General features: G+C 43.0%; 1 protein-coding gene across 1 annotated transcript; it reads right to left on the bottom strand.

The window, feature by feature from the left end:
- Window positions 1-3,468: 3,468 nt before the first annotated feature.
- On the bottom strand, window positions 3,469-12,497 carry LOC148501720 (uncharacterized). Its single transcript, XM_088450056.1, has 3 exons — window positions 12,433-12,497; window positions 10,034-10,206; window positions 3,469-4,538 (listed from the first exon to the last, which is right to left on the bottom strand). The coding sequence occupies exons 2-3, from the start codon at window positions 10,143-10,145 to the stop codon at window positions 3,712-3,714; spliced, it is 939 nt and encodes a 312-aa protein (XP_088306182.1). The 5' UTR covers window positions 10,146-10,206; window positions 12,433-12,497; the 3' UTR covers window positions 3,469-3,711.
- Between the last annotated feature and the right edge of the window lie 13,902 nt (window positions 12,498-26,399).

Genomic DNA, 26,399 nt, shown 5'->3' with positions numbered 1-26,399 from the left:
AGAAGGAGAAAAGAGCTGTGAGGACAGGGGAGGAAGGAGGAAAGAACTGTGAGTGCAGGGGAGGAAGCAGGAAAGAGCTGTGAGGACGGGAGGAAGAAGGAGGAAACAGCTTTGAGGGCAGGAGAGGAAGGAGGAATGAGCTTTGAGGGCAGCAGAGGAATAAGGAGGAAAGAGCTGTGAAGGCAGGGGAGGAAGTAGGAGGAAAGAGCTTTGAAGGCAGAGGAGGAAAGTGCTGTGAGGACAGGGGAGGAATAAGGAGGAAAGAGCTGTGAGGACAGGGGAGGAAGGAGGAGAGCTGTGAGGGCAGGGGAGGAAGAAGGAGGAAAGAGCTGTGAGGGCAGGGGAGGAAGATGGAGTAAAGAGGGCAGGGGAGGAAGAAGGAGGAAAGAGCTGCGAAGGCAGGGGAGGAAGTAGGAGGAAAGAGCTTTGAGGGCAGAGGAGGAAAGTGCTGTGAGGACAGGGGAGGAAGGAGGAAAGAGCTGCGAGGGCAGGGGAGGAAGAAGGAGGAAAGTGCTGTGAGGGCAGGGGAGGAAGGAGGAAAGAGCTGTGAGGGCAAGGGAGGAAGGAGTAAAGAGGGCAGGGGAGGAAGGAGGAGTAAAGAGCTGTGAGGGCAGGGGAGGAAGGAGGAAACAGCTTTGAGGGCAGGAGAGGAAGGAGGAATTTGCTTTGAGGCAGGGGAGAATGAGGGAGGAAAGCTGTGAGGGCAGGGGGTGCCATTGGCTGACTACCATCCCACACTGCAGGTGTTATTGTGTAGCTTCTTGTTGCCACACTGAGAAATTACAATTGTTTGGATAAAATAATTGTTGCTTTAGAAGTTTCTAAAACAGACAGATTAAATGTGCCAGACATTGGGAAAGGTTCTGCTGACCATTTGGACATATTCACACCATTTAGAAACAAATATCACACTCTCATCACCATACATGTCTTTCATAATCGCGTACATACTTGAATAAAACAAAATAAAAAAAACAAAACAGGAAAATTGAAAAACAATACTGCACTTAAAAATAAATAAATTGATAAGTAAAACAGCTGACCACCTGTGCAGACTCTCTCTCCCTTAATCACCGATGCAGAGTGGGTGACATCTTCGTTGTATCTCGCTGGGGCCTCCATAATTGATAACGCGCTAATAGTTCTAGATTGCTTACAAACCTTACTTGTTATAAAGAGTACTGAAATAATTCAATACAAATACAGATTCTAATATAAATTACAATGCTTTTACTTAAAGACAGCTTAATCATACATATATTTTGCCAATGCAGACTTACAACAAAAAAACATAAAATTAGACCTACAGCAGTAGGGGATTCTTTTAAAATAAATTTGTGACACCCAGTACAGAATAGCAGGATAGCAGTCAGTCAATACTTCATACATACGTAACGGCACCCCTGACCCTCGGTCTGCGCTCTCTCCTCTGTTCTCCGACTGCTCCCCCTCCCTCTTTCTAAACTCATATTTATACCTTATTTTTGTTAATATATCCAATTAATATATGTACGTACTAGGCCTTCATTGGTCATCTGTGCTTTAGTCATAATAGTGACATAATTCCGTTTTATCTAGAAATAAAACCACTAATCTCTACACACTTTTTAATACATCATTTAACATACTTATAGCTAAGATATAAAACAAAATGGCTGCTGCATCAGACACACACTTGCCTACTTTAGAGAGAAAAGGGAAGGCCTTATCCTCTCTAGGCCTGGGGCCATTCAACAAGTGTGGCCTTCCGCAACTCGCACAAATATATATATATATATTCTTAATCATTTCAATATGCTATAAATTGCAGTGCAGGAACATAAAGTTACATAAGTGTGCATATATTTGTGAATTGCTCAAGGAAAATGTATGTCCACATATTACTGTTTTATCACATATTACTGGTGTCATACAGGGGCTGTGATCGCTGGTGCTTTCCCTGTTAGATAATCATCACACTGACTGCACACACTGCTCCATGCTAACATCTTACTGGTGTCATACAGGAGCTGCGACCACTGGTGCTTTCCCTGCTAGATAATCATCATACTGACTGCACACACTGCTCCATGCTACCATATTACTGGTGTCATACAAGGGCTGTGACCACTGGTGCTTTCCCTGCTATATAATCATCACACTGACTGCACACACTGCTCCATGCTAACATATTACTGGTGTCATACAGGGGCTGTGACTGCTGGTGCTTTCCCTGCTAGATAATCATTACACTGACTGCACACACTGCTCAATGCTACCATATTACTGGTGTCATACAGGGGCTGTGACCGCTGGTGCTTTCCCTGCTAGATAATCATTTTCACTCCACTTTGGATAAAAATACTTATTAAACATGTAACATAACCATTGCTGACCTTACACTCAGAGAGATTTAGCTGCACAAGTGTATGCACAGGTGTCTCCTTATACTGCAAAGTCCAGGTGAGTACGGTGACCACTTCTAGTGTATACGCTGTTAGCCTGTAAAAATGAAGCTGGTAATCACACACAGCACTCAGATGTGTCTCAGAAGATCAATATACCACAATATTCATGGATCCATCAGGGAGACAGTATAAGTGATTTGTTACATCAGATCTATTATACAGCAATGACTGACGCATTTCACCTCCAACAGAGCTTTACCAGAGTCATTGCTGGTCTGTGACAGCTTTGTAGTGGTAGTGATCCAATTGCTGCATGGCATTAGCCCACAGATGTTAGTGGACCTTTTAGTTTGTTTTATTTGTAAAAGTACATGACATATAAAACAATATAATCAGTAAAAAAGGATGCATGAAACTGGTTCAGTATAATAAATAGCAGTTTTTAATGATACTATGTTTAGTTAATTAACACAAACATTTGGGCCCTCGAATCCTAATACATGAAGATGATTGGCTGCATTCTGTACATGGGGAAGCAGAGAAATAAAGCTACACAATATTAAAATGTAGCATGTATACAATTATTAGTACACACTGCACAATATTACATTTCATATATAGAGCTTTATAGCCTCATTCTCTAAGCTCGGGAAGGAGTAGAGAGAGAATAGTATATATACATACACATAAATATACACATACTGGGGACACCACCCGGAGCTCCAGGGACACTCACATATAGGACAGTCCTTACTCCTCATGGTTGTGTCCTGATAGTGACAAATAATTAATGATATTAACTGTTTATATATCCTCCCATTGCCCTGGCCACTTGGCCTCCTTGAAGCATATAATAGAGAGGAGGGGGCTGGTGGCAGAAACTTCTCTGTCAGGTCTCAGACCTTATGGTCTATTATTAGACAAGACTCTGTTACCGCCTTGGCCACTGATCCTCATGTCTTTTTACACCCTTATGTACCATTTGGGTGATCAAATTCCAAAAACTACTATAACACTGCAGAGTCACTTTCCTTTCAGAATAGATAAAAGCAAGAAAAGTAAAAGCAGAATACAATGAGAACAGTAATACAAACTATGACCATTCACAACACAGAATTGTCAGTGAAGTGCCCGGGTCAGGAAAAATACTATGTTATTAAAAAAAAAAAAAATTCCATTTGTAAACACTGTTTCTCTAGTGTAACTAAAGGATGGTCAATTGAGACCTGATTTCTGTCATTTCTGATGATCAGAACATGAGAGTAGCTAAGCTGTGTGACATCTTTTATGTGAACCAAGATATTATTTCTGCGTAAAACATTTCTCACACAGAACATGGAAATGGTTTCTCACCCGTGTGACTTCTCTGATGTATAACAAGAATTGATTTCTGTGTAAAACATTTCCCACACTCAGAGCATGGAAATGGTTTCTCACCTGTGTGACTTCTCTGATGTGTAACAAGAGATGATTTTTCTGTAAAACATTTCCCACACTCAGGGCATGGAAATGGTTTCTCACCTGTGTGACTTCTCTGATGTATAACCAGAATTGATTTCTGTGTAAAACATTTCCCACACTCAGGGTATGGAAATGGTTTCTCACCTGTGTGACTTCTCAGATGTGTAACAAGAGATGATTTGTCTATAAAACATTTCCCACACTCAGGGCATGGAAATAGTTTCTCGCCTATATTACTTCTCTGATGTCGAACAAGAGCCGATTGTTCTGTAAAAAATTTCCCACACTCAGAACATGAAATTAGCTTTACACCTGTGTGATGTCTCTGATGTTTAACAAGAGCTGATTTGTATGTAAAACATTTCCCACACTCAGAACATGGAAATGGCCTCTCACCTGCCTTAGCTGGCTGATGGGTAATACGCTTTTTATTCTGTGTAAAACATTTGGCATCTATAGAAGAGGGAAATACTTTATCTGCTCTAATAGCTGTAATAGATATACCAGGAGAACATTCCTCGTCATAAGCAGGATTAGATGATACATCTGCACTGTGAGGTACTGGATGTATAATTGGGAGAATGGGATTTCCTCTCAGAGAATTTTCTTTGATGCCGTTATCTTCTATTTCACAATCTGTAGATAAAACTGTATTTTCCTTCAAGATATTCCTGCTGTTACATCCATCTGCTGGGAATAAAATAAATATATGAATGTCCCATAAATATAATTGTCCATAAAGACTTATCAAAGGTCCTTATATCACCATCAAATAGATAAATTCACGATGCTCTAAGGTACAATGTAAAAATCATCACCTGACATGTTACGCTGTTATGTATAGAGCAGGGATTATAGCTTTATTATAATCATATGTGCTGGTTACTCTGTAACATGAAAGCAACATGTAGTGATAACACAGCACAGTGATAACATAAACCCCTCTGCATACTATCGGGGTTAGTGCTGGAATCTGACTGTGACATAACCCTGTCCCCCATAACTACGGTGTATTTCCAGTAACACTTATCTTATCAGCAAACTGGGAATCTGGATAGTGACTTTTAAGAGGATTATACAACATTCCAATTATTATTATTCACAGACATTGGGATTACTCTATATGATTGTGAGAGGAAGTGGTTAGTCCTATTTTGTTTTGCTGTATATATATATATATATATATAGATATATATATATATAGTCAACAAAGAAATGTATATCACTGTGCGCAATATGTTGATCCCAGCTTATAATACAGGTAAAGTCCTTTACTACACATTCACTGTTTGCAGCATGTTTCTCCAAGTATCCTCCTCAGGAGTTCAATATAAGGATTTCTGGTCAAAGAAGGAGAATGATGCGCACCACAGTTAGTAGATAAAAAGTTTTATTTAGTACAGCACACATAGACAACTTACATTTAAGTTTCCAGCAAGCAGCATTCACGTTATGGCAAAATATTGCGGGATTCGCGGAGGCCTCATAAAAAATTCATAAAAAAAAAGATTAGAAAATACCACCGGGCGCCCCATAGTGTCCGGGATTGGGTCTGTAACGTCTAGGCTATCAGAATTTATAGATATTTATTTAAAAGTTTATGTATCAAAGTTACCATCCTATATACAGGATATTACACATTCTTAAAATTTTAGATGAATTTATTTGGGCTGAGAGCTTTAAATGGTGTACTATAGACGTCGAATCGTTGTATACGAGTATACCTCATGATAAGGGCATATGTGCAATAGAATCCCTGTTGAAGGAGGATGAAAATATAGATGGTAATAAGAGAAAATTTATCGTGGATTGTATTAATTATATTTTAAAATATAATTATTTTAGATTTGAAGATAGATTTTTTTATACAACATCGCGGAACTCCTTTTGCGCCAAGTTTCGCAAACATTTATCTTTGCGTATGGGAGCAAAACCATAGATATACTAACAATTTTTTTATTGAGAAAATAGCCTTATTTAAAAGGTATATAGACGATATAGTCATAATATGGAGGGGTACAGAACAAGAATTTAGTGAATTTTTTAATTATATTAACAATAATGATTTGAATTTGAGGTTTACACATCATGATGCTAAAATAGAATTTTTAGACCTAGTCTTAGACACAAGTGACTGGTCAGAAGGGCAAAAAATTAATACATATACATATATAAAACAAGTGGATAGCAATAGCTATTTGGATTTCGATAGTTGTCACCTGAAATCCTGGAAGAAAAATATCCCCTTCTCGCAGTTAACTAGGATAAGAAGAAACTGTGTGTGTCCAAAAAAATTTGAGGAACAAGCAATAATATATAAAAAAAGATTTGAAGAGAAAAATATCCTAAACATCTAATTGAGAATAGCATATTAAGAGCAAGAAATATTGAAAGAAAAGATTTATTAGAATATAAAAAAAGGATAATAAACAATTTACCTTCGTGCCTTTTATCACTAATTATAACAGTGAAGAAAAGGCGATTAAGGAAATTCTAACAAAACACTGGGATATACTTAAATTAGATCCTGTTCTCCAAAAAGTAATTCCTGACAAACCGGAAATAATTTTTAGAAGGGCTCCGACTCTTAAAAATAGATTGGCCCCTAGTAAATTACCAACGGGTAAAGAACAATACCCTAACAGTTTTATTACTAACAATAAAGGCTTTTTTCCGTGCACACGTTGTAAAAAATGTCAACATTGTAGTAAGATTAAAAAGGAATTTTACAATGCTGATAATACTAAGAAACTGAAAATAAATAGCCGAATTGACTGCCTCACCACCTGTCATTTATATGATAGAGTGTAGGTGTGGGAAGAAATATACAAAAAGGCAATTGAAATTAAGAATCTTGGAACACACAAGAAATATCAAAAACAAGATTCTCAATCATAGTGTTCCTAGACATTTTTTAGAATGCCAGGGATCACAGCTAAATGGATTATCTTTCAAAGGGATAGAACATGTGACATTAGATGAAAGGGGGGGTGACTTAGGAAAAAAGCTATCAAGGAGAGAGACATATTGGATATATACCTTGAATACAAGGAGTCCTCATGGGTTAAATAAGGGATGCGATATAGTACCGTTTTTAGTGGAGTAAATGTTTTAAAGTACTGGGCTATATTTATAGAATTAGATTTTATAATTAATAGTATATATTTATATTTATTAGTATTTATTATATCTATTTTTCTAAAATAATTTTTTAGACTTATATGAATAGATTTTTAATGGTGGACATTTTGTATCCCCCCCTTTTAGATTACACTCTATATATCTGTAATGGTTATGATAAAGTATATTTAAATATTTTTAGTGTATGTACAAATATTTTGATAATCCCGATGTCCCTCATTATTTGACATTGTATATGTTATATATATTGTTTTATTCTTGTATTTAGTATGTTTTATGGTTGTCTTTTAAAAAAACACTATTGGGATGTATTGTATCATCTAATATACAGAACATGTGTAATGATTAAATGTAAAGTGATCGTTTATTTATATGATTAATATATTGTGCAGGTTGCTGTTCTCCTATATAGTATGGTCTGTAACTAAAGAATAAGGATTTATGACAAAATGGTGTCTCCTAGTTTGGGAGACAAATTACTATAAATGTAATGAGCTAGGAATGATAGAATGGACTACATAAAAATGGCGTCCGGGTGACTACAAACTAAATAGGATTATGGCACAGCATATAAAATATGTGAAAGACAAAAGCATGAATAAATGTATGTGTCTGTGTTGATTTAGGAAGATAGGAAATATGAACTTATGAATATATTAGCAATTATCGCATTATGCAATTAGCATTATGTTAAGTGCCTGCACTATAAAATGGGCTGAAGGTACTAGCTAGCCACACCCACTGACGAAGTCTCCGTGACGAAACGCGTTTGGGGCATGGCTTGGTGACGTCACGACGTTGTGACGCCGCCGTTTCCTTGGTTGAGTCTGTAAGAGGGAGAGCGAGCCGAGACGCGAACACCGCTAACACCGGTTAAGATCACAAGCGCTGTTGTTTACATCCAGGCTGTTGGTGCCGCTCTGAGGCCTCCGCGAATCCCGCGATATTTTGCCATAACGTGTATGCTGCTTGCTGGACACTTAAATGTAAGTTGTCTATGTGTGCTGTACTAAATAAATCTTTTTATCTACTAACTGTGGTGCGCATCGTTCTCCTTCTTTGAGCATATATACATATATATATATTATTAAAAAACAATTCTATTATGCTGGGACCCATGCAATATTGTATAACTATTTTTTATTAGACAAATTTAAATAAATTATATTATTTTTCAGAATTGCACCTGGGAATTATATTTATCACACAGACTGGTATAGCGCAGTTCATGTGATGTTCATGTTTTTTTAACAGCTGCTTAACCAGTCCTAAGGGATTATTATTATACCATTTAGTGTTAATCAGCGTCAACTGGTTTGGTTTTGTGTAAGTGTTATTCTTTCATCCAATCTGGGGGACACTGGACCCTGGGACATTCAGAAACTGTCCCTAGGGTAGGGTATGCTCAGAAAATCCAACATTAACATCCTTTGATGCAAAAACTGGGAACTGTAAAAGTTGGTGGTGTGGTCAGAGGACCACCAGGTGGCCACACCACACATCTGTTCCACAGAAGCCCCATGCCTCGTAGACCGGGAAGCACTCACCATCCTGGTAGAGTGTGCAGACACCTGCTCTGGAGCTGGCCACCCCATACTAGAGTAAGCCTGAAGTATAACCGAGTGGATTCCACCTTGTATTAGTCTGCTTTACAGCCGGCCAACCACACTCACTCACATCTTAAAGCACCAGAAGAGAATCTGTTCACATAAGCGAAAAGCTCTTGTCCAAATACAGAGGAAGAGCCCAGACCACATCCAAATGAGCTAATCCTTTCTGACGTGGTAGTGAAAGCTGAATACATGATAATCAGCTTTCAGTGTGCAGCGCTGTGGATGATACAACTCATATCAACTTAAATACATTGTATATTATATTGTCGTTGATTAAAATGGAAAGACTCATATTATATTGAGAGCTGAACCTGCACAGCCTGTCATCCTTTATAACTATCTAATATAAGCGAGAATCATCTGCCATTATGCAATATCGCTAAGTGAAGTGATCATGATACTATACTGAAGACAGGGTTCATTTTGTATATTTATATCCGAAAAGACACTATCAGCTTGTGGGGATTATCCAGGTTCATTATTGCCGATTAAGACACACGTGGTAGTGAAAGCCGAATACATGATAATCAGCTTTCAATATGTAGCGCTGTGGATGATACAACTCATATTAACTTAAATACATTGTATATCATATTTAAGAAGGAGCTTATATTGCTCATCATTGGTGAAAACATTGCTTTCATTATGTGGGGGTTATCCGAATGCAACACTGCTGAAATGGATATAGGCAGCGACGAATATTAAATCTTTACTATTTCTATTCAAACTACTGATGTGAACAAATGAAATTACTTACCAGCACCAACATATGATGAAAACGTAGTGATATACAATACACCACTGCCATATATGGTTACACATCTGAGACATTATAATGTGAGAGGATAAAATGTGTCAATAATTTATACACAGCAATAGTTGTATTCAGCAGCTTAATAGGATATTGTTGATTTATGAGCTACTGATCCAAACAACTGATGAGCTCCGCAATCTGTGAAGGAGGTGACATCATAATAATATATTGTCACAGGATATGTGAATAGGAGTAAATCCATCAGTTGGTCTTCATATTGGTAAATAAAGTGACAATAGACTGATGTCATTTATTATTTTCAATGAAGTATGCGGACAATATAAGAACTAATAGAGAAATAATACACATAATAGGTTTTTGTCAATAATTTTAATCACTTTATTTTCTTACACACATTTTTTTATATATTTCGCCTTAATAAAAGTTATGTTTTAATATAGAATCCAGGCTCTCATTGCATTGTATTTACACATTAACTGAATATAATCTGTGTGTGCCCGCTATGAGAATACTTTTTTCTTCATTTGGTTTGAATCATGTTACGTCTATTCTCTGGTGCACCTCCCCAAAATATTGAATTGTATTCAAAGATTATGTAACAATTTAGGGGAATAGATTTATAAAAAATAATAGTTCCTGTGCGGATATTTCTGTACCTTTCTGATCTCCATAAAGGACAGACAACAGGGAAAACAATCTTCTGGTTAATGTGAAATGAGGACTTTTGGCTGGAATGACAGAACCGTATGCAAGGCCATCTGTCCTCATGCAAGACGAGGAAAGGAAACTTCCAAGACGAGGCCCCAAGCTCCCAAACACGCCGTTCCTACTGTATGGCCATCAGAAAAACAAAATTAAAAACTTGAGCTCAACTGATTCCAAAGGTTTGAGCAGATCCAATAGATCCACACAGGGGCAAAAGGAGCAAAGTGCTTTGCAAAGAAGTACAAATCCCCAGCACTGAAAATAAAGTGAAAGTGCAGAAACCTCCATTTTCACGTGAATTCTGTCAGAGACCCAACTCCAAACCATCCATGGAAAGAAGTAAGAGAGTCAGAAAACACAAAACAGAGGAATATGTAATCCTTTCTATTCACACCACAGAATGTAAATCCTATGGCAGTTCCTAGCAGAAATAGGTTTCCTGGCTCACAAGATGGTCTGTATGATGCTCAAAGAAAACCTCCCATAGCCACACTGAGGGTCATGGTGTAAAAATAGACCTTGCTGCAACAAATTTGAGTGTATGCTGGGAGCTGAGTTATTCCCCCTCATATATCACTGTACAGTCCCCTCCCCTTTATATAATAATACCACATATCTCTGTGTTCTGGGAGCTGTGTTATTCCCTCTCATATATCACTGTATGGTCCCCTCTCCCCTATATAATTATAATACCACATATCAGTGGGTGCTGGGAGATGTGTTATTCCCCCTCATATATCACTGTACAGTCCCCCGTCACCCTATATAATAATACACAAATCAGTGTGTGCTGGGTGCTGTGTTATTCCCCCTCATACCACTGTACAGTCCCCTCTCCCCTATATAACAATAATACCACATAGTGTGTGCTGGGAGTTGTTTTATTCCCTCATATATCACTATATAGTCTCCTATCACCTATATAATAATACCACATATCAGTGTGTGCTGGGAGCTGTGTTATTCCCCCTCATATATCACTGTACGGTCCCCTCCCCCCTATATAATAATAATACCACATATCAGTGTGTGCTGGGAGCTGTGATATTCCCCCTCATATATCACTGTACAGTCCCCTCTCCCTTATATAATAATACCACATATCAATGTGTGTTGGGAGCTGTGTTATACCCCCTCATATATCACTGTACAGTCCCCTCTCCCCTATATAATAATAATATCACATATCAGTGTGTGTTGGGAGCTGTGTTATTCCCCCTCATATATCACTGTACAGTCTCCTCACCCCTATATAATATTAATACCACATAGTGTGTGCTGGGAGCTGTGTTATTCCCCCTCATATATCACTGTACAGTCCCCTCCCCCTATATAATAATACCACATATCAGTGTGTGCTGGGAGCGATGTTATTCCCCTGATATATCACTGTACAGTCCCCTCTCCCCTATATAATAATAATACCACATATCAGTGTGAGCTGGGAGCTGTGTTATTCCCCCTCATATCACTGTACGATCCCCTCTCCCCTATATAATAATACCACATATTAGTGTGTGCTGGGAGCTGTGTTATTCCCCCTCATATCACTTTACAGTCCCCAATCCCCTATATAATAATACCACATATCAGTGTGTGCTGGGAGCTGTGTTATTCCCCATCATATATCACTGTACGGTCCCCTCTCCCTATATAATAATAATACCACATATCAGTGTGTGCTGGGAGCTGTTATTCCCCCTCATATATCACTGTACAGTCCCCTCCCCCTATATAATAATAATACCACATATCAGTGTGTGCTGTGAGCTGTGTTATTCCCCCTCATATATCGCTGTACGGTCCCCTCCCCCTATATAATACCACGTATCAGTGTGTGCTGGGAGCTGTGTTATTCCCCCTCATATATCACTGTATGGTACCCTCCCCCAATATAATAATAATATCACATATCAGTGTGTGTAGGGAGCTGTTATTCCCCCTCATATATCACTGTACAGTCCCCTCCCCCCTATATAATAATACCACATATCAGTGTGTGCCAGGAGCTGTGTTATTCCCCTCATATATCACTGTACAGTCCCCTCCCCCCTATATAATAATAATACCACATATCAGTGTGTGCTGGGAGCTGTGTTATTCCCCCTCATATTTCACTGTACCGTCCCCTCCCCCCTATATAATACCACATATCAGTGTGCTGGGAGCTGTGTTATTCCCCCTCATATATCACTGTACAGTCCCCTCCCCCTATATAATAATAATACCACATATCAGTGTGTGCTGGGAGCTGTGTTATTCCCCTCATATATCACTGTACAGTCCCCTCCCCCTATTTAATAATGATAATATCACAGATATCATATAAGAAGTCACATGACATAATCACCAGTGATGTTGTGAATAGATAAAATGGCGGCTGAGGTATCTGGAATCTCTCGCTATGTAGCCCCGCCCTCTCCGCACCGTCACGTGTCTCTCTCACTTTCCTAGTTGTGTATTTTGTGCAATCTGATTGGCTCTTCGTAACGTCAGTCAACTCATTATCAGGGAGGAGGTGACGGCTGTAGCCATAGAGACGGCGGGTGGGCGGAGCCGCCTCATTACAGCCTGGCCGTACGATTGGCTGCCGCTTCTTCCACTCCCCCCTTTCGAAATCTGTGGCATCATGTGATCCCCTCTGTGATAAGTTTGACCACACATGTCCCTAGTGCAGGAGGCTGGCGGCCATTTTCTTGTATACCAGGCTCGGCAGTTACTATGGGAGCGGCGGCCATTTTCTCCTGGTCTGAGCCCTGCCCCCTATTTATCACGTGATCTCCTCCGGGCAGCGCTGTAGACACAGAGTCACTCAGTCATTGTCTCATCCTCTGCTGCTGCTGCTGCTGCTGCCGGGGAGAGGGGGCACAATAGCAGAGAGACACCGGGGAGACTGCTGCAGGGGAGGGCAGGTAGGATGGTGACAGTCCTGGTGCTAATCTGTAGTAACTGGTAATAACAGTCTTCCTCCCTGCAGGTATAATTACATAGAGATGGCATGTGTGCACGCAGGGGGGGATTCCTGAGCACCCAGAACCCCCCCCCCCCCCGCCCATCAATCAGTGGCGTAGCGTTGTCGGACTAGAGGCGTCACCGGCCGCGGTCAAGGTCACCTCTGTCAATATGTGCAGTGTGGACCGCACAACACAGTGACAAATCTCACCGCCGGCGCAGACCCCGTTGTTACTATAATACAGGTGGCGCAGACCCCGTTGTTACTATAATACAGGTGGTGCAGACCCCGTTGTTACTATAATACAGGTGGCGCAGACCCCGTGGTTACTATAATACAGGTGGCGCAGACCCCGTTGTTACTATAATACAGGTGGTGCAGACCCCGTTGCTACTATAATACAGGTGGCGCAGACCCAGTTACTATAATACAGTGGGGCAGACTCCGTTGTTAGTATAGTACAGGTGGTGCAGACTCTGTTGTTACTATAATACAGGTGGCGCAGACTCCGTTGTTACTATAATACAGGTGGCGCAGACTCCGTTGTTACTATAATACAGGTGGCGCAGACCCCGTTGTTACTATAATACAGGTGGCGTAGACCTCGTTGTTACTATAATACAGGTGGCGCAGACTCCGTTGTTACTATAATACAGGTGGCGCAGACATTGTTGTTACTATAATACAGGTGGCGCAGACATTGTTGTTACTATAATACAGGTGGTGCAGACCCCGTTGTTACTATAATACAGGTGACTATAATACAGGTGGCGTAGACCCGTTGTTACTATAATACAGGTGGCGCAGACTCCGTTGTTACTATAATACAGGTGGCGCAGACCCCGTTGTTACTATAATACAGGTGGCGCAGACCCCGTTGTTACTATAATACAGGTGGCGCAGACCCCGTTGTTACTATAATACAGGTGGCGCAGACCCCGTTGTTACTATAATACAGGTGGCGCAGACTCAGATGTTACTATAATACAGGTGGCGCAGACATTGTTGTTACTATAATACAGGTGGCGCAGACATTGTTGTTACTATAATACAGGTGGCGCAGACATTGTTGTTACTATAATACAGGTGATGCAGACATTGTTGTTACTATAATACAGGTGGTGCAGACTCTGTTGTTACTATAATACAGGTGGCGCAGACATTGTTGTTACTATAATACAGGTGGCGCAGACTCTGTTGTTACTATGATACAGGTGGCGCAGACATTGTTGTTACTATAATACAGGTGGCGCAGACTCTGTTGTTACTATAATACAGGTGGCGCAGACATTGTTGTTACTATAATACAGGTGGCGCAGACTCTGTTGTTACTATAATACAGGTGGCGCAGACATTGTTGTTACTATAATACAGGTGGCGCAGACTCTGTTGTTACTATAATACAGGTGGCGCAGACTCTGTTGTTACTATAATACAGGTGGCGCAGACATTATTGTTACTATAATACAGGTGGTGCAGACTCAGTTGTTACTATAATACAGGTGGCGCAGACCCTGTTGTTACTATAATACAGGTGGCGCAGACTCCGTTGTTACTATAATACAGGTGGTGCAGACATTGTTGTTACTATAATACAGGTGGTGCAGACTCAGTTGTTACTATAATACAGGTGGTGCAGACCCTGTTGTTACTATAATACAGGTGGTGCAGACCCCGTTGTTACTATAATACAGGTGGTGCAGACATTGTTGTTACTATAATACAGGTGGTGCAGACCCCATTGTTACTATAATACAGGTGGTGCAGACATTGTTGTTACTATAATACAGGTGGAGCAGACCCCATTGTTACTATAATACAGGTGGTGCAGACATTGTTGTTACTATAATACAGGTGGTGCAGACATTGTTGTTACTATAATACAGGTGGTGCAGACATTGTTGTTACTATAATACAGGTGGTGCAGACATTGTTGTTACTATAATACAGGTGGCGCAGACATTGTTGTTACTATAATACAGGTGGCGCAGACATTGTTGTTACTATAATACAGGAGCTGCAGACATTGTTGTTACTATAATACAGGAGCTGCAGACATTGTTGTTACTATAATACAGGTGGTGCAGACCCCGTTGTTACTGTAATACAGGTGGTGCAGACTCCGTTGTTACTATAATACAGGTGGTGCAGACCCAGTTACTATAATACAGGTGGCGCAGACTCTGTTGTTACTATAATACAGGTGGCGTAGACCCGTTGTTACTATAATACAGGTGGCGCACACCCCGTTGTTACTATAATACAGGTGTCGCAGACCCCGTTGTTACTATAATACAGGTGGCGCAGACTCCGTTGTTACTATAATACAGGTGGCGTAGACCCCGTTGTTACTATAATACAGGTGGCGCAGACTCCGTTGTTACTATAATACAGGTGGTGCAGACCCCGTTGTTACTATAATATAGGTGGTGCAAACATTGTTGTTACTATAATACAGGTGGCCAGACCCTGTTGTTACTATAATACAGGTGGTGCAGACATTGTTGTTACTATAATACAGGAGCTGCAGACATTGTTGTTACTATAATACAGGTGGTGCAGACTCTGTTGTTACTATAATACAGGTGGTGCAGACTCTGTTGTTACTATAATACAGGTGGTGCAGACATTGTTGTTACTATAATACAGGTGGTGCAGACTCAGTTGTTACTATAATACAGGTGGCGCAGACCCTGTTGTTACTATAATACAGGTGGCGCAGACTCCGTTGTTACTATAATACAGGTGGTGCAGACATTGTTGTTACTATAATACAGGTGGTGCAGACTCAGTTGTTACTATAATACAGGTAGTGCAGACCCCATTGTTACTATAATACAGGTGGTGCAGACATTGTTGTTACTATAATACAGGTGGTGCAGACCCCATTGTTACTATAATACAGGTGGTGCAGACATTGTTGTTACTATAATACAGGTGGTGCAGACCCCATTGTTACTATAATACAGGTGGTGCAGACATTGTTGTTACTATAATACAGGTGGTGCAGAAATTGTTGTTACTATAATACAGGTGGTGCAGACATTGTTGTTACTATAATACAGGTGGCGCAGACATTGTTGTTACTATAATACAGGTGGCGCAGACATTGTTGTTACTATAATACAGGAGCTGCAGACATTGTTGTTACTATAATACAGGAGCTGCAGACATTGTTGTTACTATAATACAGGTGGTGCAGACCCCGTTGTTACTGTAATACAGGTGGTGCAGACTCCGTTGTTACTATAATACAGGTGGTGCAGACCCTGTTACTATAATACAGGTGGCGCAGACTCCGTTGTTACTATAATACAGGTGGCGTAGACCCGTTGTTACTATAATACAGGTGGCGCAGACTCCGTTGTTACTATAATACAGGTGGCGCAGACCCCGTTGTTACTATAATACAGGTGGCGTAGACCCCGTTGTTACTATAATACAGGTGGCGCAGACTCCGTTGTTACTATAATACAGGTGGTGCAGACCCCGTTGTTACTATAATATAGGTGGTGCAGACATTGTTGTTACTGTAATACAGGTGGCCAGACCCTGTTGTTACTATAATACAGGTGGTGCAGACATTGTTGTTACTATAATACAGGAGCTGCAGACATTGTTGTTACTATAATACAGGTGGTGCAGACTCTGTTGTTACTATAATACAGGTGGTGCAGACTCTGTTGTTACTATAATACAGGTGGTGCAGACATTGTTGTTACTATAATACAGGTGGTGCAGACTCAGTTGTTACTATAATACAGGTGGCGCAGACCCTGTTGTTACTATAATACAGGTGGCGCAGACTCCGTTGTTACTATAATACAGGTGGTGCAGACATTGTTGTTACTATAATACAGGTGGTGCAGACTCAGTTGTTACTATAATACAGGTAGTGCAGACCCCATTGTTACTATAATACAGGTGGTGCAGACATTGTTGTTACTATAATACAGGTGGTGCAGACCCCATTGTTACTATAATACAGGTGGTGCAGACATTGTTGTTACTATAATACAGGTGGTGCAGACCCCATTGTTACTATAATACAGGTGGTGCAGACATTGTTGTTACTATAATACAGGTGGTGCAGAAATTGTTGTTACTATAATACAGGTGGTGCAGACATTGTTGTTACTATAATACAGGTGGCGCAGACATTGTTGTTACTATAATACAGGTGGCGCAGACATTGTTGTTACTATAATACAGGAGCTGCAGACATTGTTGTTACTATAATACAGGAGCTGCAGACATTGTTGTTACTATAATACAGGTGGTGCAGACCCCGTTGTTACTGTAATACAGGTGGTGCAGACTCCGTTGTTACTATAATACAGGTGGTGCAGACCCTGTTACTATAATACAGGTGGCGCAGACTCCGTTGTTACTATAATACAGGTGGCGTAGACCCGTTGTTACTATAATACAGGTGGCGCAGACTCCGTTGTTACTATAATACAGGTGGCGCAGACCCCGTTGTTACTATAATACAGGTGGCGTAGACCCCGTTGTTACTATAATACAGGTGGCGCAGACTCCGTTGTTACTATAATACAGGTGGTGCAGACCCCGTTGTTACTATAATATAGGTGGTGCAGACATTGTTACTGTAATACAGGTGGCCAGACCCTGTTGTTACTATAATACAGGTGGTGCAGACATTGTTGTTACTATAATACAGGAGCTGCAGACATTGTTGTTACTATAATACAGGTGGTGCAGACTCTGTTGTTACTATAATACAGGTGGTGCAGACTCTGTTGTTACTATAATACAGGTGGCCAGACCCCGTTGTTACTATAATACAGGTGGTGCAGACATAGTTGTTACTATAATACAGGTAGTGCAGACTCTGTTGTTACTATAATTCAGGTGGCCAGACATTGTTGTTACTATAATACAGGTAGTGCAGACTCTGTTGTTACTATAATTCAGGTGGCCAGACATTGTTGTTACTATAATACAGGTGGCGCAGACATTGTTGTTACTATAATAGAGTTGTTGCAGACATTGTTACTATAATACAGGTGGTGCAGACTGTGTTGTTACTATAATACAGGTGGCCAGACCCCGTTGTTACTAGGATACAGGTAGTGCAGACCCCATTGTTACTATAATATATGTGGTGCAGACCCCCATTGTTACTATAATACAGGTGGCCAGACCCCCGTTGTTACTATAATACAGTTGGCCAGACCCCCGTTGTTACTATAATACAGGTGGTGCAGACCCCATTGTTACTATAATACAGGTGGTGCAGACCCCGTTGTTACTATAATACAGGTGCTGCAGACGTTGCTTTTCCCTTGAACTTCTACGAGGGAAAACATCACAGTGAAGATGGACTCTGGAACGGCTCATCGCATCCTTCGCACTGAATTACCCCAAATACGCAGCCCTGAGTACGTTAGCCTCAGTGGCGTAAGTTCATCCCTGATACCTGGAAGCAAGTTATAATTTGGTGCTCCCCCACCATTAAAAAAAAAGGAAAAATAAATATGGTGCATACCTATCTATTTATCCCATATCTATCTATGTAATTATCTATCTGTCTATCTCATATCTATATATCTTAGTTTTCACTCTAGCTCCGGCGGCAGGCAGGGCACCGCAGCTAGAGAGGGCACTTCCACGTGCACCCGAAAAGGGGGCATGGCCATTGAAAATGGGGCGTGTCTATAAGACGCGTCACCTTTTCGTCACTCTTGGGGACGTGGCTGGCACTTACGTTCACGCCGGGCAGCCCCCAAGCGCAGCTGACAGGTAGAATAGATGCCGGGCTCATGCGCCCAGCATCTATTCACCAGCGGTGACCGGGTCACCGCACATTTTTCCACCCGCGGGACACTGCGACCCGTGGGTGAATATGGCACCCACATGCTGTCTTAGCGGGGCGCTGAGCGGTGAGGGCAGGGAGCTTTTTGCCCTCCAGAAGGAGCGCAGGGCACTCCAGGAGGAGGGCAGGGCGCAGAGCCCCGCTAAAATAGCCTAGCGGGAACGCTATATCTCATATCTTTCTCACAGTATATGGTTATGGTAGCTTCTCAGGTGCTGGGAAGAGGTGCCATGTATTGGGCGGCCATGACAATACACTCCGGGTACATATTTACAGTCCTAAGTGGGATGAATATGTTGTGGGAAATGGAGTAGGTGCCCCTTCAGTTCTGGCGCCCGGCAAGGCGCCTCCATTGTCTACCATAGTTCTGACCCTGGTTAGCCTGCAGGTCCAGGTGCCGGAATGGAGCACAATGTGCCTTAGCCATCTGTTCCTGGTGCCAGAGTGGAGCTTTGGGTACGTTAGCCAGCAGTTCTGCGTTCCGGGAATAGGTATACGGGAACATTATCCATCCCATCCAGCTGCCCCATTGGGTCTCCAAGCATCTTAGCCATCCATTCTGGGTGCCGGAATGGGGTCTAAGTACCCAAGCCCTTCATCCCAGCTGCTGGAATAGGTGTTGGAGCAGTAGTCCTATGTGTTTGAGTTGCAAGAACAGGTGCTAGGTTACTAATTCCATCTCATCCGGCTCGCGGAATAGGCGTCTCAGTACCATGGGTGTAACTAGAGGTTTGATGGCCCAAAGCAACATTTTGAAAGATTCCCTGCAAAACACACACCCAGAGGGAGAGCATCTGCATACAAGAGCATCTGCATACAAGGCATCCACAATAACAAGTCATCCATTATTTTTACCCCAACACTGGGGGCAACATCATCATATCTAGGGAGGGGACTATTAACCCTCTCACCCAGGAAGGCTCAAGCCAACCATGGTTACCCAATCACTAATAGAGGGGGGCACCTGGGAGTGTCGGTGTAACCCCCTATACACGGATCAGGTCCGCTTCCTCAGGCAAATTGCATCAAGTATGTGTTTTGGAGGTCCAGGACTCTTGGCCATGAGAGGACCATTGGTGTAACCTCCAGCAATGCCGTGTGGTAGTCACTGAGCAGCCCTGTGAAGCTGGGTCAGAGGAACTTCTCAGGAACACTGACCAAGACTCTGTCTCTGGGAATGAGGGGACTTAGTGGTCACTCAGTGTAAAATCAAAAAGAAGAAGCACTAACAAAATTTTATATCACAATTTTAATCAAATTAAAACAAATTCAATCTAATATTAAAATTTAATTGAGCATAAAAAGTTTCAGCTGATCCCAATGAACAGTGGTAACATGAATAACACAATATAAGAGATTCAAAAAATCAATTCAATAAAATCGAAAAATCTGTTTCTGTTGTCAGCAGATTGAAACATTACAGGTGTTTTGTTATCAAATCGTTCATATCTGACATGCCTGAACGATGGACGATCAACGATGCGCGTTCCCGTTTGTCAGATAACGATATCTGACATCTGATGGGTTTGCAGTCAGACTTGGACGATTCCATTCATTTTAATGCAGTCTAAAATCGTTCAATCGTTCAAATCGTTCAAAACTTTGGTAAAATCGTTCAAATCGTTTAATCGTTCAATCGTTCATCTGACAAATCTGACAAGTCTGACAAATCTGACCGTGTGTATGCTCCATTATGGTGCATACACACGATCAGATTTTTCCTTCAGATATGAACGATAACGATTTAAAAATCGTTCAGTCGTTCATATCTGAAGGAAAATCGTTCATATCTGACATGCCTGAACGACGGACGATCAACGATGCGCGTTCCCGTTTGTCAGATAACGATATCTGACATCTGATGGGTTTGCAGTCAGACTTGGACGATTCCATTCATTTTAATGCAGTCTAAAATCGTTCAATCGTTCAAATCGTTCAAAACTTTGGTAAAATCGTTCAAATCTTTCAAATCGTTTAATCGTTCAGTCGTTCATCTGACAAATCTGACAAGTCTGACAAATCTGACCGTGTGTACGCTCCATTAAGCTGCATACACACACAACGATTTGTTAAACGATATCGTTTAACGATAATTGTTTGAAAAAATCGTTCACTTTCTGAGTCAAACGATGAACGATTATCGTTCATGCTCGTTCATGTTTGTAGTTCAGTCAGACTTGTCAACTCAACGATTTTCATTAATGGAGCATACACACGGTCAGATTTGTCAGATGAACGACTGAACGATTGAACGATTTGAACGATTTTACCAAAGTTTTGAACGATTGAACGATTTTTGACTGCATTAAAATGAATGGAATCGTCCAAGTCTGACTGCAAACCCATCAGATGTCAGATATCGTTATCTGACCATCGGGAACGCGCATCGTTGATCGTCCATCGTTCAGGCATGTCAGATATGAACGATTTTCCTTCAGATATGAATGAGTGAACGATTTTTAAATCGTTATCGTTCATATCTGAAGGAAAAATCTGATCGTGTGTATGCACCAGGGGGAACATGCAAAAATCGTTTGTAGTTCAAAAAAAAATCGTTCATTACACTTTAAAAAAATCTGACAGAAAATCGTTCATAAAATCGTTGGTAACAAAATCGTTGTGTGTGTGTGTGCACATAATATTCTCCTTCAACAAGGGATTTTTACTACTCTAGGAACTGGAGGATTCCCTCATTAAAATAGATCTACTTCACATTCATTGGTTCTAAGTTGTTTATCTGAATGTAAGAAAGAAAGAATTAATTAACCATTTATGTAGGCATTTGCATACATTATTTCATATAGATTTTATTAAATTGATTTTTTGAATCTCTTATATTGTGTTATTCATGTTACCATTGTTCATTGGGATCAGCTGAAACTGTTTATGCTCAATTAATTTTAATATTACATGTAATTTGTTTCAATTTGATTAAAATTGTGATATAAAATTTGCTTAGCGCTTCTTTTTGATTTTTCTTCTGTTGAACTCTTATATAAGGTCCAGCCCCTTACGCTTCGCAGCAGCAACCGATTTTCAAGTATCAGAATTTACCGAACTATTGTTTTGAGTCACGCTAGCGCCTGGTGAGGTTTTCCTCTGTGGGTCACTCAGTGTACTCTTATGTTTATATGGGCAACGTGATAGCGTAATGGACAGTATTACTACTCAGCACTGGGGTCATGAATTCAAATCCCGACCAAGACCCTGTCAGTGTGGAGTTTGTATGTTCTTATTGTGTTAGCATTGGTGTCTTCCATGTGCATACTGGTAGGTTAGTTGGTTTCTTTTAAAAGTAGCCCTAGTGTGTGTGTCCGTGTGTTAGGAAATGTAGAATGTAAGCTCCCCTTGGGCAGGGACAGATGTGACTAATTCCCTGTAAAGCGCTGTGTAATATGTGCTCACTACATAAATAACTAGTAAGAAATAACTTCTAATAATTATATTTCTACATCAGGGTCCATAGGGTATCCACAGGATACCTTGGGGTATAGGTGATGACGTCAGGCACCGGGCACCATAGAGTTAAGTTTTCAGCCTCCCAGGATGCACTAGGGTCCTCCTATACCCCACCCCCGAGCCAAGGCATCTCAGTTTCGTTTGGTGCCCGGCCGGAGTCGGGTGCACCTGTTAGAGGGGGGCTAAGAAGAGCCCCTGAAGTTTTCTTCAATGCAGCTGTGGCTGCACATCTGGAAGTACAGCATGGACAGTCAGTACTGACGTCCATGCTGTCTTCCCTACACCCCCGCCGGTAATAGAATGCCGGTACCGATCCGGGGATGCTGGTAAGCATCTGGGGTCACAGCTAGCGGTGACCCCAGATGTTTGGGACCATGGCCGGATCCAAGGGGGCAGCAAGTAAGCAGCGGGGTCCCGCGGTGGGACCCTGCTGAGACATGGTCCAGAGTCCAAAGGCAGGGGGCTCCCTGGGGACTGGGTGCAGCGTGGAGCCAGGTACCTAACCTGCGCTTCCACTACCCCCCTGGGACAGCGGACCGCGGCTGAGCGGTAGCGCTGCGGCGTCCCAGGGGTTAATTGCATGCCAGGGGAGCGCGCCTTCCCTGTACACAGCCGGCGCCTCCCCCACTGCACACAGCCCTCTCTGCACTGTGCTGACTGGCCCTGTGGCAGCGCTCCTCCCCCAGGCCAGCCTCCACTCTGCTCCTCGGTGGCCATCTTTTCAAGACGCATGGTGAACGCTGCTGGAAGTCTGGAGCGGTGGCATCGCGGTCTGGGTCCCCCGGCATACCTCTCCTCCGCTGTGGTCAGGTCTGTGTATGCAGCGCTGTGTCCTACCAGACTCTGTGTCTGTGTAGTTGATTTATCAGCGCTGATAGTGCAGGAATTGATTTTCTTTGCACTGTATGTGACTGTGCTAGCGCTGCTGCATGTACTTTCATTTTCTATCTGTCAGCATTTAACTGTCCCTGATATTCTTCTGCTAAAGCCCTTGCGGTGCGGTGATTGCAGGGTGGTCTCACACTATACTAACAAGTATCAGTGAGAGGGGTCACATACTTACCATCATGTCTGAGAGTGACTTTCCTCTCCAGCTTTTGTGTACTACGTGCAAGGTACCAATAGCGGAGGGGGAGGGTAGCGCGGAGGGGCTATGTCGGCAGTGTTATCTATTGGCGCGGCCAATTACTGTCACGGCCCCGGTACATGAGCCGCCCTGGGCTTGTTTCGCCAAAGCGCTTACAACCCTCGTGGGAGAGTTAACTCCGCAGCCTGCGCTCTCACAGATGGGATTGTCCCAGCAGTCAGTGGTGTCGTCACCCATGCAGGGTTTCCCGAGACAATTGATGGTACCACACAGTCTCCCTATTTCCCCTCCCCAAGTCTCTCAGGAGCCTGCGTGGGTTAATTCTCTGACAAGTTCTGTACAGCACTTGTCGAACGTGTTACAAGGGGAGTCTGTGTTGAGGCCACATAAGTGGCCGGTGGCGTCTCTGTCCGCTCCTTGTGAGGATGACGACGTGACGTCTGATGGGGAGATTCTGGATCTTTCGGACCAGGAACCTCTCCGTACTAAAGAGTCGGACACTAGGTCCAAGGTTTATATTCCTGGACTTATTCGGGCAGTCCGCACAGCTTTAGTGATTGAGGATGAAAATCCTCCGGTGTCCAAATCTAAATATGCCTTTTTTAAGGATATTAAGGGTGACGCCACAGTGTTTCCTCTTTCGGGTCAGTTAGTGGACAATTTACAGGAGGCGTGGAAACATCCGGGCAAACGGTATCAGCCTCAGAGACGCTTGGCGGTGGCTTATCCGTTTGCGGATAATTATTTTTCTAAGTGGGAATCCCCTCCACAGGTGGATTCTCATGTGACATGCCTAGTCTGAAGTGCCACATTGCCCATGCCCTCCATGTCTTCCTTGAAGGATGCTACGGACCGTAAGGTGGAGATCTGCCTAAAGTCCGTTTATTCCCTTGCGGGAGGGGCAGCTAGGCCGGCTATGGCTATTTGTTGGGTAGCCAGAGCTATGGAGCGCTGGGCTGATAGTTTGGAGGCGTCTTTCGATTCCGACTGTTCGGCTGAACAGACCGAGTTGATAGGCAATGTCCGGGACTCGGCCACTTATATCAATGAAGCGGCCTTGGATATCAGTACCCTGGCGTCTTGGATTTCTTCGGCAGCTGTAGCTGCTCGTCGCACCTTATGGTTGCGATCTTGGAAGGTGGACGCTGATTCCAAGAAGGGTTTGGAAGCTTTGCCTTTTAATGGAGAAGTCCTCTTTGGTCCGGATCTGGACAAAATCGTAGCCATGCTGGCAGCAGCCAAATCGGCATGTCTTCCGTCTGCTGCGGTTCCTTCCGGTTCAGATACGTCGTCCTTTCGGCCTTACAGGGCCCAGGGTAGGCCTAAGACGCAGTCTTTTCCCAGACAGGCTGGCCCCCAAAAATCGGCCAAGCCCCGGAAACAGGCCTGGAGTACCAGACGTCCGGCCCCTAAGCCCGATGACAAGCCTGCGGCCTGACGGTCCGGGCCTCCCTTTGGGGGATCCCAAAGTGGGATGCCGGCTGCTGCAGTTTGCCCAGTGTTGGTCGGTTACCACGACAGACACTTGGGTTCTCGAGGTGGTTTCTCATTGGTACGCCCTCTCCTTTCGGCACAGGCCTCCGTCTCGATTCTTCACCACGGGTGTTCCATCAGACCGGAACAAAGCCATGGAACTGCGATTGAAGGTTTTGCACACTATGCTCCAGGCTGGAGTTATAGTGCCTGTTCCATTCTCCCAGAGGGGCCAGGGTTTCTATTCCAATCTGTTTTTGGTGCAGAAACCCAATGGGTCCTATCATCCGATCCTCAACCTCAAAGCACTCAACAAGTCTTTGCGGGTGCCGAGGTTTTGGATGGAGACCCTACGGTCCATCATACTGGCGCTGGAACCTGGGGATTACATGGTGTCGTTGGACATACAGGACGCTTACCTGCATGTCCATATTCTTTTACGCCATCAACAATTCCTCAGGTTTGCAATCCGCAACGACCACTTTCAGTTCCGGGCATTACCTTTTGGGCTGGCGACAGCACCACATGTATTCACCAAGGTGATGGCGGTCATGAGTCCGCATGTTACCGTACTTGGACGACCTTCTGTTGGTGGTAGGATCTCCAGAGCTCCTTCTACACTACTTGGACCTGACCATTGCGGTACTGCAATGGCACGGCTGGTTGATAAACTGGCAGAAGTCCACACTGATCCCGTCTCAGAGGATTCTGCACCTCGGAGCCTTATTGGACTCCGGACAGCAAAGGATTTTTGTGACGGGGGAAAAGATCTCATCCTTACAGTTGAGGGTGCGCAGTTGTCTGCAGAATCGCCGTGTCTCTGCACTCGGCGATGAGGTTACTTGGCTCCATGGTGTCAGTATTCGACATGGTGGAATATGCCCGGTTTCACTCCAGACCTCTGCAGCAATTGATCCTGTCCAAATGGAATGGATTGCCTCAGAGTCTAAAATCCCAGATGATGGTGCTCACTCTGGAGGTTCGCCTGTCTCTAGCGTGGTGGTTGCAGACGACCCATCTCAACAAGGGTCGTCCGTTCTGGGTGGCGAATTGGGTCCTGTTGACAACGGACGCCAGTCTTCGGGGCTGGGGAGCAGTCACGGGTCCACACTTGTTCCAGGGCAGGTAGACTCAGGCGGAAGCGGAGCTTCCAATTAACATCTTGGAATTCCGCACGGTTTTCAATGCTCTCCAGCAGGCACATCGGGTTCTCCAAGGTCACCCAGTGCAGGTCCAGTCGGACAACGCTACCACCGCGGCAAGGAGGAACCCGAAGTCGGGCGGCTCTCGTAGAGGTGTCCTGAATCCTGGTTTGGGTGGAGCGCAATCTCCCAGCCATATCAGCAGTCTTCATCCCGGGAGTCCTAAACTGGGAGGTGGACTTTCTCAGTCGCCAGGACGTTCATCCGGGGGAATGGTCTCTGCACCAGGACGTCTTTCAACTTCTGGTGGACAGGTGGGGTCTTCCAGAGATCGACCTCATGGCGTCATGGCACAACAACAAGT

Source organism: Taudactylus pleione, unplaced genomic scaffold, assembly GCF_031769625.1.
Source record: "Taudactylus pleione unplaced genomic scaffold, aTauple2 ptg000504l, whole genome shotgun sequence".
Lineage (NCBI taxonomy): Eukaryota > Metazoa > Chordata > Amphibia > Anura > Myobatrachidae > Taudactylus > Taudactylus pleione.
This window is presented reverse-complemented; position numbering and strand designations above follow the sequence as displayed.